This window comes from Platalea leucorodia, assembly GCF_965183815.1.
Source record: "Platalea leucorodia genome assembly, chromosome: 2".
Taxonomy (NCBI): Eukaryota; Metazoa; Chordata; class Aves; order Pelecaniformes; family Threskiornithidae; genus Platalea; species Platalea leucorodia.
Window position 1 is genome coordinate 81,539,343 of NC_138824.1, and position 12,699 is coordinate 81,552,041.

Here is a 12,699-nt window from a genome sequence, read left to right on the forward strand (position 1 = left end):
CGAATAATCTATCAGGAAAAAAAAAAGATCAAACATACCTGATTTTTTTTTTTTCTTCTTTCTATATCCCAAGTTTAATTTTCACGTGACAGCTCTATCTGGCAGCCTCGCCTCCCATCAGTGCAATCTGTCATTCTAGATTATTTCAGTTAAGTTCTCTTTCTCCTTTTGCATTTGCTGAGGAGTTGTAATGGCACACTCCTAAATCAGCAGTCAAGAAGGGTAATCCTCTCTGCATGTTGTTAAAAGAAAGAGGAAAGAAAGAGGTGGTTTCTCTTTTCCCCTCTCTCCTGCAGGCCTTCTCTGGAGTTGTTACAGAATTAGAAGATTTGCTTTGAAGACTGACTGTGAAGACTCACGAAATGGAAAGGCTTGATTTTGGGGCTCTTATGAGTTATTATGAAAATCTTTTAAAGTCATTCTATACACCTTGGTTGCTTGTAGATCACTTTCACTTTACATAAACTCACTTCTGTCTGGTAGCTGGAGAAGGAAAAGCTTTTTCTTTCACTACTTGCTTCAGTGCAGATGTTGGACTTTTTTTTTTTTTTTTTTTTTTTTCTTCACTGGAAAAAGACTGTGTTTTGGTGAAGAGGCGATAGATGAAATGCTGGGCTGATGTGGTACCGCCAGGCTTAGGTTCAGGAGCCCTTCAATGTAAACTGCGACAAGGAAGGAAATCAGTAAATAATTCAGAGCCCTTTCTGTGACCTGCTCATCCATTCAGTTGATGAAGGAATGAGGAAGATTAGGTTCAAAGGAGAAATTGAATGTGTTTTACTTCTGTTGTAAGTAAGATATGCTTATAACTGTACTGAGCTACCGGGAGCTAGGCAGATACAGAGATGCTGAAGCAGGGGCTTTGGTATTTCAGCTGCTTGTTCATGCCAAGCCCAGCTGTACCAGGGGGTTACAATGGGCACATTAAATCTGGATTCTATCTTCTTACCGTGTTATCAGGGTACCCACACTTAGCGTTTACAGAGAATGACCCATGCGTGTCAAAGCAAGCCTCCAGCATTGCACCAGACCAGATTTTTTTAGTCAGGAGCTCTCCTAATCTAATCAGTACCTTAGAAGCTATTTCCATGGTGTTTCTCCTCCCCTTTCTTTTTTTAACATTTCAGTTGGACAAATCGTTCATGTTGAGTTGGAGATGGCAGCTCCTTTTCCTTGCTGGATGAGAAACACTGGCGGCCCTCAGCGTAGGTCTGTGCTGTTTGCTGCAGAGCTTGGCTAGGCAGGAGCCGACAGATCGCTGCTGATGGGGTTAGCATGAAACTTCTCAAAAGCAGGATGAATAGGAGTTGTGCGTTCTGTTTTCCAGAAGACACTTTCGGCCCAAATGAATTTATTGTGTATTTGCAGTTCAGTAAATCTGCTTTTTTTCCCTTGCTGTCTTTAGTTGTAACAGGGCTTATTGATGCACGTGTAGAAGATAATGAAAAGCTGCATTTCAGCTCATCTTTAAAGGCCTCAACATAGTTCGCTATCCTAAATGGAGTTGCTCAGATCACATAAAGAAAAATGCCTTTTGTGGGAAAAAAACAAGGTGTACTTCAGATCCTACCCCAGTAAGTGTGAGAAATTCCTGCTTTGGAGGAGAGCCAGTAATTCTGATTTCTAACAAAAACAACTCACATGATTTCCTTCTGGAAGGACCTGGGCTAGGCAGGCAGCCAAACACCCTGCCTCCCTGAGCTGTACCAGCAGCCCGTGCTGCACACGCGAGAGCCAACTTGCTGAAAGGCTCCTTCCAGGAAGGAAATGCCAGTGACTTGGCGGGGTCCTAAATCTCTATTCCAGGAAAAGGCAAGGCCCAGTTGGTGGTGCATTTGGGACCCTTGGCCTAACCAGCTGATGTTAGTCCCAGCCTTTTCTGCTGCCTTGCTCCCTATGATGGTGAGGTTTCCCTGTGCCCACGCAGCCCCAGCATGGGGCTTGCTCTGGAATTGCTTGTGGGTGGCAGTTCGCTCTTCAGCCACAGTCTAGTACGTATGAATAATTTGTGAGCTTCCTTTGGCTATGAAAACCTGCTTGAGCCAACAGGGTGGGCCACTGAATCTCCTTCCACTTACAGGCTTCCAAACTGGGAGCATCTCTGCAGAAGCCAGCGTCACCCTGGTGGGAAAAGGTTGCCAGGAAAACATACTGGATGCAGAATTGCCATTCAGTACAGTGTGTAGCAGAATAATTGCACATGGGGGGGGGGTGGGGGATGGGGGGGGGGGGCTGTCAGCACGCGTTATAAGCCATATGTATATGGGTGCAGTTCAGACATAGTCATCGTCAATGCACCAGCGTTGGCTGTGCATTTCAGGCAGTGAGGAAGGCAGAGGCTGGCATCATGCTCTGCTTACAGAGGAGGCAGTTCCAGCATTCAGGTGGCCAGTGTTGCTGGGAGCTCCTATTTTCTTCCTTTGGGAGAGATTCTCCTTCGAGATTTTTTTTCTAACATAGTCAAGTGTTGAAAACCTTTTTCTTTTTTTTTTTTTTTTTTTTCATTCTTGTCCTTTTTTTGTTCTGTAACTCATCTTCTGATACTCATAACTCTTTTCTGTAGGGTCCCTTCATATCTTTCATTCCCATCCTCTGTGGCCCTTTCTTTGCCATGGCAAATTTTCACTGATATGTTTCTATGCAATTTCTGCTCTTTGGCTGGTGCCTGAAAAGCCCCACCTCAGTACAGCAGGCAGGAAACTCAATGTTCATCATGAACAGAGCTCCAGAAATGCTTCTGGCCATCCTGAGAGAAGGAAAATAAAAGAGAACCTCACTGGCAATCTGTAGATACAAAACTTAAAACAAAAAACTGCTAGTCTGCAGTTGGCCCTTGAGGCTTATTTCTGTGTCTTTGTGGGATTCAAGTATAGAAGTTTGTTTTCTTCCCAATATATAGCATTCATATACAGTATATGCAGATTGCAGAAGCGTTCACATATTACACATGTAATATTTTCAGTATGAGGGTGCTAATTGTCATTGTAAAATATACTTTCATTGTATTTCTCCCAGTGCCTGCCTGAAGCTGAGCATAAATCTTTTTATCCCTCTAAATTTGTATTCATGTCAGTTTTATTCACTGAAATTTTGCTTCACTTTGTCTTGCTTTAGATTGCACATCATGCCCGGCAGTGGAGGAAGAGTGGATTTTGAAATTTTTTACGTGTCAGATTTCCCTGTATCCAATTTTATCAAAAAGCTGTCACCAACTTCTTCTGAAAGCAGCAAACCTTTTTCTTTCTAATTACATTTTTACCATATGTTCATCCAGATGGCATATGCCAAACATTTTCTAGGGTGCTATAAAATGACCTGACTTTAAAGGATTTAGCTGCTGAAGAAGCTTATGAAAAAAATAGAATTGACACTGGGGCAGAAAAATAGTCCTAGAAAGAAAGAAAGAAAAAAAAAAAAATCTGATAAATCTTCCCAGTTATATTTTGTGCCTGTGATATTGAATTCTCAACATACACACCTGCACGGAAACAGTAAAAATGTAGGAAATATTTTATTGAAGTGTTAAAAGTTGTCTCCTTTTTGAACAGCTGAAAATAAAACTTTTGTCTGTTGAATATGTCTAAAAAGAACTCTGGAGCTGTGAGCGACTCTGGTTTGCTGCAAAATGGAGCAAAAAAGAGTTTGTCAAGCCACCAGATTCTCTGTAAAGCAGCAATTTTACTTAGGAATGGAATAACTATTTGGACACTTTTTTTCTGAAATGTCATTTCCGAGTAGAAGACAGATACAGTTGATGCATGATTTTGACACTTGTGTCCTAGTTCTTAATAATTCTTGTGGGATTTCTTGGAGAAAATAAATTCACTTGAGGTATACTGAGAGGTGCCAGGAACTTGAGGAGAGAAGGGAGGAAGGAAGATTATTTTTCATATTTAGCTACTAGTTGAGATAAATAAATGAAGGTCAATTTTTCATCTTCTGGAGAGTTTGTGTATTTCTTCTCACCTATGACAGTTTCCTTTTAACTGTCATTGTTGTTTTGATAGTCTTTCCAGATTACCAAGGGGAAAACTATAAAATACCCTCATGTTGTTATCAGTCTCCATAATATGGTCTCGAGTCTCAAACCATTTTACTTACAGCTAGTTCCTGAAGACAGGTGATTGAGTGAGAATCAAATCTACTTTCTTTTGTTGCTGCAATAGCTTCTACGACTTCCAGTTGCAAAGGAAATTTTGAGTGCACAACCCGAGGCTCTTAATAGAGTATGAACCAAGATGTAGTTTCGGGCCAGGATGTGCAGAGTCTCGTGGTCTCAGGGATTCAGATGCTCAATTGTAAGTGAAGGTTTGTTCAGTGTCCTTAACTTGCATAGGTCTTTTTGAAAATCACAACTACAATCAACAAAGCAGATCCTCCACCTCCTCCGAGTTAATGAAACAGGATTTTAACAGTGCTCAGCAATTTGAAGTGGTTTTGTTATTTCTGAATTAAACCTTTGATAGAAAGTCCTTATCTCCATCCTCCTCGCCCACTTCCACTCATCAGTGCGTAAGTGGTTTAACATTTCCACAGACTCTTCTCCGTCATTGACCAGGATTACACCTGCTGTGTTTCAAGTCAAAACAGAGTCTATTTTGTAGTTAAATCAATCTCTGTACCAGAGACATTGTAACTATGTAAAAGCTAAGAATTAAAACCCTCAAAACTGAGAATTGGTGGTAACCTTTGAAGTAATTGAAACAAGCTGTAATATGGAAATACAAAATGAAACACCAAAATGCAGCCTGTCTCCATGCTGTCATGCAACAGCCATTTGATTACGGTTATGTTGTTTTAGCGTTTGTGGGCATGCAGCTGTATTACTTGAGGTAACCTTTTCTGCTCTTTTTTTGGATGTCATTGCAGAATGGAGCTAAAGTTGTTTGGGTGCCTTTGTTATGTATTTCCAAAATAACGTTTCTCATAACCAGGGTCGCTGGATTCATGCCGTGGTTTTCAGTTTCTTAGAAGAGTTAGACCCCTAAGCATTTTCCTGTGGAAATGCAAACTCCTGCGTAACAAATTTCAGCCTGCTGAGGACAGGCTTTTCTGAGCTGTCATAGACAGACCTCTCAGAGTTAGCCCACTAATCCCTAAGTTTCAGAGAACGACACATCAAAATCCAAAGGCTGAAAAAGCATTGTGCTCAGATACTTTGCTTTTAATTACTAATACACGTTACTAAATCAAGCTCTCATTTTAATTACAGTCTTTGTTTAGATATTCCTTGGGTTATTCAGCATGTAATTTGGATGAAGAAAATACTAAGAAGGTTTCCATAGAAAGTGTTACCAAGTTAATCATTATGAAGCTAATGATCTGAAGATTCAAAGTGCCAGCCTTAAACCATACCTCCAACTTTCCCAAGCGTAAATTCAGGCATGCACTGGTTACGTTACACTCCCCATAACGTGCTGGGCAGCTGAATTGTGTTTGCAGTGCTGGCTGCCTTGTTGCAGCTGGTCAGTGTTCCCCCAGGTACTCTTCTTTCCTTGTTTTCTTCCTCCTTCACTCACCCTAGGCCCCTTGGGGGATGAGTGTGCACACCAATTTTATGCCACCCTGCAATGCCTCCATTCTACTCTGTGTGCCGGTGCATGCACGCTCAGATGCCTTCTCTCTGGTTTCCCCTGCTACCCTTCCTTTTGAGTAGAGTAATTGCTACGGAGAGGTTTTAAGCGTAAGTACTTGGAATTACACTTCTGCTATGATTTTCCATAGCTGGTAGTTTATCTCTCAGAAGAAGCTGGTATATAAAATCTTGGTTCAAGAAATTCTCTAAGAATTACTCCCCTTAATAATGGCAGCTATCTCCCACTGCTCACAATAAGAGTAAATCAGAGAAGATAGCCTTTTGTAAAGCAGAGACTCATCTCAGTCATTGAAAATGGTAGAAAATAAGTATCTCTTTTTGAAAAGGTGATCTAAGGGCAGCTTGTGTTTGTGTATGTGGAAGAACAGTTCATACTTAAAATCCTAGCCTTTTCCCTTTTCTTCCATTTTTCCTTCAGAAAAATAAATCTTTAGGTATAATCTAGGCACTGTACCGTCTAAACACATTTTTTACTGTGTTTGAAGCAAATAGGAAGTTTGCAGTGTTAGAGTTATAAGATGCTTCACCGTTTAAGTGATGCTCTGCGTAAGGTTCCCCAAGGTGCTGTTTTGAGTCGAAGTTTATTAGATTCTGGTTTAGAACTCTTAGCATAGTTATTCTTCAGGAGTCAGTATTTTCCATAGCTGAGACGGAGATCAAATACCTCCAATTAATGCAAAATTCAAATCAGTTTTGAACTATGGTACTACAGCTGGCATCTCAGTAATGGACTAGCCACAGGAGGAAGTGGGTTTGTCAACATACCATCACACAAAGCTTTAAGTATTCATCTAATCTCTTCTGGGATCATACTCGTATATCTTGCTGCTCCCTTGAAATACACTTCCAACGTACTGAATGATACAAGAATATCTGATGCAGCAAGCTGTGGAAGTGTGAGATGCAGAGCCTTTTCAGTTGATGTATTTGAAGGTGGATAACCTTAAAAATCCGTAAAACCTGCTGCGCCACTCAGAATCATGATGGACTGTTCCTCGCTGATCCTCTTGCTTAGGCTTTGAATAACTGATGCTGTGCTGCTACAGATTCTCAGTACCAGCCGATGCAATGGCTGGAGCGAGGCATCCATTAGCAGAGCTGCTCTTTTGAGCAAATCTCTATCTGTGCTCTTGGAATTTGTTATCTGAAGTGCAGCTGTTGGTGGGGTTTTTCGGGGGTTGTTTTGGGTTTTTTTTCTTCATGATTTAGTTTTCAAACCAGGCTACACAAGTGCTTGAAGAGAGAGGATGTACAATGGCAGGAAAGTAGTTCTCAATGGCTCGAGCGGTATTTTCAAGTTGCTTGTTAATATGGCATTTCCTTTTTGGAGACAGCATCAGCTCATGGTGCCCCAATTACAGAAATGGAAACAGCTGTTAGGAAGAAATGATTAAATAGAACATTTTAACTTTGTGGGAAGCTTGGTAAGGCTGTCACCTAAAAGAGGTGACAAATGCGGAGTTTTGTATTCTCTACCAAAGCAAAGTTCACAAGTTGAAATAGTTTTTGAAATACCAGTGACATCTCAGAAAGTGTCCCGTTTGAAAGACAAAATGTTTGAATATCTAGAAGCCCGAATCATAAATAGGAGTTGATGGGGTAGAGGGTGGCTGGGAGGTCTTGAAGATAGATTTCATAAAGAGTCTGCATAAAACTCTTTGGATTTTCTAACAGTTCTTTTGAATAAACATAATAGAAAATTATCTAAAATTAATTGACAAAAGCCGGGGGAACAGGAGGAGGAGGAGAATGAAGTATCAAATGTGATGCTCTACCTAGTAAAAGAAAATATATTTTCTTGGCTGACTTCACCTTATGCAGATACTAGGAGAGCACAGAGATATTCTCTCTCTCCCTCCTGTTTTTGTAAGGAAGTAGCTTCTGCTACCTCTGATCATATGCATAAAAAGGCAGCATGTTACTCTTAGGCAGACTGAATCTAGTGATAGGGATAGAGAGTTTCTTTGAACAAAAGCCCTAGAAAAAATCCAGTCTCAGGAATAAACTCCCACTGAGAGTTTACTGAGATCTTGCTGCTCTTCTGTGTATCAGTAATAGAAGCAGGCCATGGAGAGAATGGAAATTGATGTCATGCCCAAGCTGTATGTGTTGGGGAAAGATCAGAGAAGTTTTTGCATGTCATTGGTGCTGAAAACAGATCTCTGAATGATGCCTTTCTCCTTATGGGCCGCCAGTCTGGAGTTCTTCAGGGAATTGTATTTGAAAGTGGAAAAGGGACAGGAGGTGAGAGCAACAATTCTGGTCGCGTGGGACGTCCCCTAACTCTCATGTTATAACATGTCATATGTAAGATTATCAAGGATATGGGAAAATTACTTGATTTTCATATTGTTAATTATTTATGAGAAGACCAACTTTCAAAATGATGATACTGCTTACTGCTGTAGGGATATCTTTCTCTCTGATGCTCTTTGGAGTGTTCTTAGGCTGGGCATCTGGCCGTTACCTTTCTCAGAGCGGGAGCCTGTGCCCTCCCTGCAGATAGGGCTAGGACTTGGCTCCCTTTGTATACTGCCTTTATCCACCAAGAGCTGGAGTTAGCTCAGCACCTGCAGATTTACCGTCTCTTGAAGATAAAAAGAGAGTTAACTTTTGGCCAGGCAGCAGTAAACAAATACCATCTGAGCTCTGTCAAGACTGCAGTAACCTGATACCATGAACTGTAGTCTGTCTTCATGCTAAGCTGACCAGGTATTGCTTCTTGTTTGCAGTGGTGACCAGGTTTCCTGAAGGATATGAGTTCAATTAATGGCATTTGGAAGGCTATGACACTGGAGTGGTCTGTTTGTCTGTGTAATCGGCACTGGGAATTGGCAGCTGTGATTCAGTAGGGAGCTCCACTCCAAGCATTGGGTGGGAAACACAAGTAGCTTCCAGTTCAGTCTGCATACAGCATCAGTCACATTTCAGTGTTTATTAATGTTAATTTAGAAGTCTCTATGCTTTCAAACCATGACCTCTTTCATGGATATGCCATGTTGCATAGCTTTCATCCTTTTTATTTTGTGCTTGAAAAATCAAGAGCTTTCCCTCCAGCCATGGGAATTTTTTCTTCTACGTACAATGAGTAAGCTTCATCATAACGCTGTAGCTGAAAGTAAAGTATTTTAGTAATTGCTGATAAATATATTTTCTTAATATCTCCCCGCCCCCGGAACAGTTTGGAGTGACTTTGGAGAGTTTACCTGAGTAGTAAATATAGAGCTGTTACCTGTGCCTTAGGTAGCCTGTTTGAGAGGACTCAGGTCAGAAACTTGCTTAACATTTTAGAAAACCAAATTTAAATGTGTGTCCTCTCTTCTTGCAAAAGACTGGCAGACTCTAATTGTTATGTTTTACATTATGAGTAGGTCACTCTATTACTTTTCCCTTCCAAAAAATGAAGGATGAAAAATTCAGGCACAGATGATAAAGGCTTTATTGTTGGGTTATTTTTCTTTCATATATGGGGTATGATTAAATGTATGCTGTCAGAGACAGACCTCTTTATAGGTTGATACTATTGATTAGTATTTGACACCTGCCATCAGCATTATTATTTTATGTATAAGAAGATCTAATCGAAACTTATTAAGCTGATGTTTTTGTTCCTATAGTGAGAACATTTCAGGTATTCATCTCATATCGTTGCAGAAATTGCTTGGCTCAAGTAGATACCACAAAATCACGTTTTAATGATTTTTTTCCTTTTTCCATCTTTTATTTTTTTTCACAGTCACATGACACAATCAGCCACATTTGAAGACCCTCGAATAGAGAGCTGCCAAATAACCCCTCCAGCCCCTCGGAAAGTGGAAATGAGGAGGGATCCTGTGCTAGGATTTGGGTTTGTGGCTGGTAGTGAAAAGCCAGTTGTTGTACGCTCAGTAACACCAGGTATGTTTTCCCCACCTGACCCCAAAAGCAAACTTGGACTTAATCTACTGAGATGAAATACAGTTAGAAATTTGAGTACTGTTAAAATATTCAGGCAGACAAAGTAATGACAAATACTAGGTAGGATTTTAAGCCTTGTATTACTGAGTAGTTTCCCTCCTTGCACTCATTTTTGAACATTATGTAAATGTGTTAACAAAAAGCCAGTTTTAGGTTATTGCTCTTAGCCATTACTATTGTTTGCCTGAAAAAAGCTGACCCACTTCATTCAAGGAAAGGTCTTCTCCCTGTTATGTTTATATTGGTTTGATGTCACCTTCATTGCCATTGAATCAGTGTTTTCAAGAAGTATATTGAGTTGCAAGATTAAAACTTACATATTTTTCATTCGTTTTATCATCAGCTTCCCAAGGAGAAACTAGTTTTCGAACTATAATATTTGGTTCTAACTATAATATTTGGTTTTGAAAAAGGGGGTGTTATTGCTGTTTTGAGTTTGGTTTTTTTTTTAATGAATACTCCTGTATAGTTATATACTGGCAAAAAGCCAGGTCAAAATAGATCCCTAAACATCTTACCTGGAGTGAAAATTAGTGACGTTTGTGGTATTTTTGAACTTACAGGTGACCAGACCTGGGACTGCTCAGTCTTCCAAATAGCAAGCTCCTGCTCTCAATGCTTAAAAGTTCAGTTGTTACATAAAATTGCCTTGGAGCCAAGGGCAGGGGTTTGACTTTGCTCCTGTTCGATATGTTCTCCAGAACCCCCGCAGAGAGCAGAGGAGAGGCAAAATCGACTTTGTGAAGTTCTGATGTCATTTACCCACGTGTGTGCATTGATTATATTTGTATTGCTTTCAGATGAAATGAGCAGTGTAACTAATATTTGAACTAGATCCAGACAGCTCTTTTCTCCCAAGTTAGCCTTATTAATGTAGTTTTATGTTAAAGTTCGGTTTGGAAAAGGTGTTTATTATATTCTGTTCCAAGTGAACAGGAGGACAGGTGAGCTCAGGACAACATTCTCCTACATGGTTTTGTGTCCACTTATGCTGGATATATAAGTGAAGTAAAGTTTTGAAACCAAACAGAGGAAATGAACAGCATTAGCTCAATTGTTAAATGAATTAGTTTTGATACTGAAACATTTTCTTTTAAGACTTTATCTCCATATTGGTAATATTATTGGGTTTCTTATGCATCATCATTGTGGAGTTTAAAGACAGAAGACTAGAGAGGATATATCTTTTCACTCGCAGTTGTGATGTGACACCCTCTTCTGGGCATGTAATCGTGCTGAGAAGCAAAGTACTATGTGCATATTATAAAGCATAAACAATATGCATTTCAGCAATGTCATAATCCAAAGCACATAGACATGTACATGTCTGATTGTATACTCAGACTAATGCTAAATGTCTGTGTCTAACTGAAAGTGGCAATGCTTTTGGATGTACGTAAAACTTGTGTTCACCAAGTTGTAGGAATGCAGGAGAAAGGAAACAGGTTTGTTTTGCCCAGAACAGAAAAGTCAGAGGAGAGACCTGCGAATGACTTTCAAATATGTAAGTGATGTTTCGTAGGAAAGAGGAATAAGATGGTGTCCAGTGTTACTTTGCCTGGGACAGGAAACAGTGTGTTGCAACAAGGAAGATCTGGTGTAGCCACCGGGCAAACAGACTTCCTGATCTCAACAGTAGTTAAGCAGGATCATTTATTTACAGGAAAAGGAGTCATCCTCAGGGTGGGCTTACAAGAATATCAGACAAACATTGATCAGGGATGAGTAAGGTATGGTTGATCACACCTTAAAGGATGAATTAGGCCACCTCTTATGGGTCCTTTTGGCCCTCCAGAAAATCAGGCCCTTATTTTTAGGTGGCTAGATGTGGGTTTGGAACTTAACTTGAGGAACTTCTGTAGAAGCTGCTAAGTCACTTGCTTTCAAGATTTTCCTGGTGAGAAAGTACTGGTAATGTCAGAATAGTGTTAGTGTTAAACATGCCATTAGGTGAAGGAAAAAACACTCATAGTATGGGAACAGCAGAGTGTGTCTGTGCATTTACAATGGTCTGCTAACCTGTGTTTTTTTTTTCATTTGTCTCCAGGCGGCCCCTCTGAAGGAAAGCTTATACCAGGGGATCAGATCATAATGATTAATGATGAGCCAGTCAGCACTGCTCCAAGGGAGAGAGTCATCGACCTTGTCAGGTAGTTGATGTCCTGTCACTTAAACTATGAACCCAGTGGCTTATTGCCTGTGCAGTCATTTGATAATACAGCAAGTCTTGCCTTCTCGTGGCTGAGAAAAGAGAAGATAATGTTACTTTAGTCATAATGAAGAATGGTGAAGTACTTTAGTATTGAAATGAAGTGTCCTCTTAAATGTCCTCTGGGTAGCTGAAAAAATATAATGAGATATTGGAACATCTCCAAAATACTTCGGTATCAAAAGAGGAATAGTATTCTCCTGGTATTTATTTTTGGCATGGATTGTTGAAAAGATAATTCCTGGAGCAAGGCAGCTCCAGTCACTGTGGCTCTATTGGTTTTTTTTACATGAAGAAAGTTTAGTCAGGTCTGACTTATGTGAAGAGGCAAGAAAATGTGGCAGGGTGATTTTTGAGAGTGGATGGGTGCATGTAAACGGGAGTATGTAGGGAAGATCAAAGAGTGTTTGGGTGGATTGCAGGTAGTTGAGTTTGTGTGAAAAGAGCAGGCAGGGCTGTGTAGATAGGAGGCAGAAAACAAGACAAAAAAGTGACTGTGGAGAGTGCAGGAAAGGAGAAATGTCAATATTTGTAATGGGATGTAAAAGGAAAGAAAGAACAGGGACTGACATGCTCAGGATGTAGAAAAAGATGTGATGTGGTTCACATAATAAGGTTTGCATTTTGAGTAACAAGAAATGTTAGTGCATTGCATAGAAAAATGACTAGTAATTAAAAAATTAAACATAAAAATGACTATTTTAAATTACAGTAGCCTGGTTGCTGGACACCAGTTTTGTTTCTGTATTTTCCTTCTCATTGGTGTAAACTCTGAATTGGCAGGTCTAGTCAATTCCTGGGAGATACTCGGGTTTTAACTGTGCAGGTACCTCTCCTCAGAACTGGTAGCTGTCAGTGTTGTCAGTGTTACCCATGTAATTTTGAAAAGTCACATTTGCTTCCAGAAATTTGGGCAGGAGGTGCCATGATAGTTGTA

The 12,699-nt window shown here is 40.2% G+C and overlaps 1 protein-coding gene across 1 annotated transcript in view; it reads left to right on the top strand.

Moving 5' to 3' along the window:
* FRMPD4 (FERM and PDZ domain containing 4) overlaps positions 1-12,699 on the top strand; it is a gene marked incomplete at both ends in the record, with an annotated part of 304,338 nt that overhangs the window by 224,777 nt on the left and 66,862 nt on the right. Inside the window, 2 exons of the mRNA XM_082335427.1 lie at positions 9,333-9,493; positions 11,601-11,703. Coding sequence (XP_082191553.1) covers positions 9,333-9,493; positions 11,601-11,703 — 264 coding nt within the window. The remainder of the gene's footprint in view (positions 1-9,332; positions 9,494-11,600; positions 11,704-12,699) is intronic.